Raw genomic sequence first — 2656 nt, 5'->3', positions numbered from 1 at the left:
ACTCCTTCCCGGCCCGACTTCCTTGCAGGTTCACCGGAGGACCGTACGACCGGTCGAGGATCCACGTCAGCGACTCGGAGAGCGCCACGTGCCCAACGTCCGTTGATTCAGCTTTCGAACAGGATCAACTAACATTATATTTCTAGTGGATAAAATACAAAGAATTACTCTTATTTGGCAATTAAAAAATATATTATTTACCTTTAATAAATTAAAATGTATTTATCTTCTCAACTTTTATATATATATATATATATATATAAACTACCCTTGATAGATGGACTAATTTTCCGAATCCGCCACGTATCCAACGCCGTGATTCTCCCGTCGGTCTTGTTCTCTCTTTAAATACCCGCCCAGCGAAATCCCTAATCACCTCGCGAAGCCCTAGACCTCATCTCGCCATGGAAGCGGCCCTTGTCGCCTCCGTCCCCATCCATGGCGGCCGATCCTCACTCTCTCGGCATCGTATCTCGATGAAGCCCCATTTCTATTCCCCGAAAACCCTCCTCCGCTTCCCGGCTTCCAGGCTTTCAAGGGCCCGGCACCTTCCTCCACGTCGAAACCCACTCCGCGCCGCGGCCTCCGGCGCCGTCGTCCTCGCCGCCCTTCTCTCCGCCGCATTCCGTCCTCCTCTCGCCCGCGCGGATCCCTCCGCGGCTACTCCTCCGGCGGTCGAGGTGCCCGCGGACACCGAATCGGACCCCTCCATCGCCTCTCAGCTTCTCCACTCTCTCCTTTTTCGAAAGCTCGAATCCGGGGACGACTCAGAGGCCCTCCCCGCCATCCGCCAGCTCATCTCCGCCCATCCGGACGAAACGGAGTGGAAACTCCTGGCCGCTCGGCTTTTCCGCGAGACGGGCGAGGTTGCAGAGGCCCGCCGTCTGTACGAGGAGATCCTCGCCGTCGATCCGCTCTCATTTGAGGCTCTCTTCGAGAACGCGGTCCTCTTGGACCGGTGCGGAGAAGGGGACGCGGCGATCGAGCGACTGGAACAAGAATTGTACCTAGCGAAGGAAGAGCAGCCGGAGAAGGTGGCCAGGGACGCGCGGCTCATCATGGCCCAAATTGAATTCTTGCAGAAGAAACCGGAGGCGGCGCTGTCGAGCTACGAGGAGTTGGCCAAGGAGGATCCCGACGACTACAGGCCGTACTTCTGCCAGGGAGTGATCTGTAGCTTGTTGAACCGTAATGAAGAGGCAAGGGAGAAGTTCTCCAAGTACCATGAACTTCTTTCACTTCGGAAATTAAATTGAGGTGGATGAATGGATAATTGCAGACGCCTGAAGGTTCATAGATTCACTGAAGCACAGCCGAGGTACAAGTTTTGTAAGTCGAAGTTAAAATGAATTATTAAATCGCGAAACAAATGTTTAAGTTCTTGAATTTAGTTCCTTTAAATATTATCAGCGGATTATTTAAGATGACGTTTGGTTCTCTCTTAAAAATTGAAATGAGAATGAGTATCATAGTATTATGGAATAAAAATGGATATGAGTTTAGGTATCATTCTTACAGTAATGTTTGCTTAGTTGAATATTTTTAATCGAAATGAATCTATATGGAAGAGAAATTTGAATGTAAGATAAATATATGATAAGAGAATGATGAAAGAAAAAGTGTGATGAAGAAAATGGAGAGAAAGTGTGATAGAGAAAAATGAGAAGAGAGAGTATGATAGGAGAGATTGAAAAAAGAAAAAGTATGATGAGAGAGAAAGTGTGTTAAGAGAGAAAGAGTTATGGGAAAATGAAGAGAGAGAAAGTGCGATGAGAGGAAATGAGAGATTGAGGAGAGAAAGTATGATGAGAAAATATGATGAGACAGAAAGTATGATGAGAAAAAATGAAAAAAGGGAAAGTGTGATGAGAGAAAATATGAAGAGAGAGTATGGTAAAAGAGATTGAGAAGAGAGAGTATGATGCGAGTGGAAATATGATGAAAAAATGAGGAGAGAATGAAGAGAGCGAAAATGACGAGAGAGAGAGAGAGAGTGATGAGAGAGAATAAGGAGACAAAGTGTGATGAAAGAGAATGAAGAGAGAGAAAGTATGATGAGATAGAATATGGAGAGAGAATATGGTAAGAGATAAAGTATGATGAGAGAGAAAGTATGATAAAAAATGAGGAGAGAATGAAGAGAGAGTGATGAGAGAGAATACAGAGAGAGTGATGAGAGAGAATATGTGATGAGAGAGAATGAGAAGAGATAATGTAGGTTGAGAGAAAAATATGATGATAGAATGAGGAGAGAAAACAAGGAGAGAGAATGAAATGAAAGAAAAATTGAATAAATATACTAAAAGTATTTTCGTCCAAAACGTAATTCTTATTCTCATTCCATCAAAACTCAAAGGAGAGGTAAGTTTCATCCATACCCACATTTTTTAGTTTCATTTCAAAATCTTGATTTCATTTCTATCAACCAAACATAAGGTTTGAGAATGAATACATTCCCTCATTTCCAAATCTCTAAACCAAACGTCACATAAAATTTTTACATTTTTAATTGATTGGTTAGTAATTTGATCTTATAAAATTTGTTGATTGGTTAGTAATTTACCTAAAATTTGTTGGTTTGAAGAACTAGTATGTTTATTTTTATATTTATTTATTTATTTATTAGTTTAATAAAACCTGTTTTATATATGTTTAT

General features: G+C 42.3%; 1 protein-coding gene across 1 annotated transcript; it reads left to right on the top strand.

Moving 5' to 3' along the window:
- Positions 1-404: 404 nt before the first annotated feature.
- Positions 405-1256, top strand: LOC122050520 (protein SLOW GREEN 1, chloroplastic-like). Its single transcript, XM_042611413.1, has one exon. The coding sequence runs from the start codon at positions 405-407 to the stop codon at positions 1254-1256; it is 852 nt and encodes a 283-aa protein (XP_042467347.1).
- Positions 1257-2656: the final 1400 nt, after the last annotated feature.

The sequence above is a fragment of the Zingiber officinale genome, chromosome 3A, assembly GCF_018446385.1.
Source record: "Zingiber officinale cultivar Zhangliang chromosome 3A, Zo_v1.1, whole genome shotgun sequence".
Classification (NCBI taxonomy): Eukaryota; Viridiplantae; Streptophyta; class Magnoliopsida; order Zingiberales; family Zingiberaceae; genus Zingiber; species Zingiber officinale.
Note: the sequence above shows the minus strand (reverse complement) of the source record. Positions and strands in the feature narration are given on the sequence as shown.

What these genes read in the sequence shown, in the direction of transcription:
- LOC122050520 (XM_042611413.1), top strand. Translation starts at nt 405, where the DNA reads ATGGAAGCGGCCCTTGTCGCCTCCGTCCCCATCCATGGCGGCCGATCC.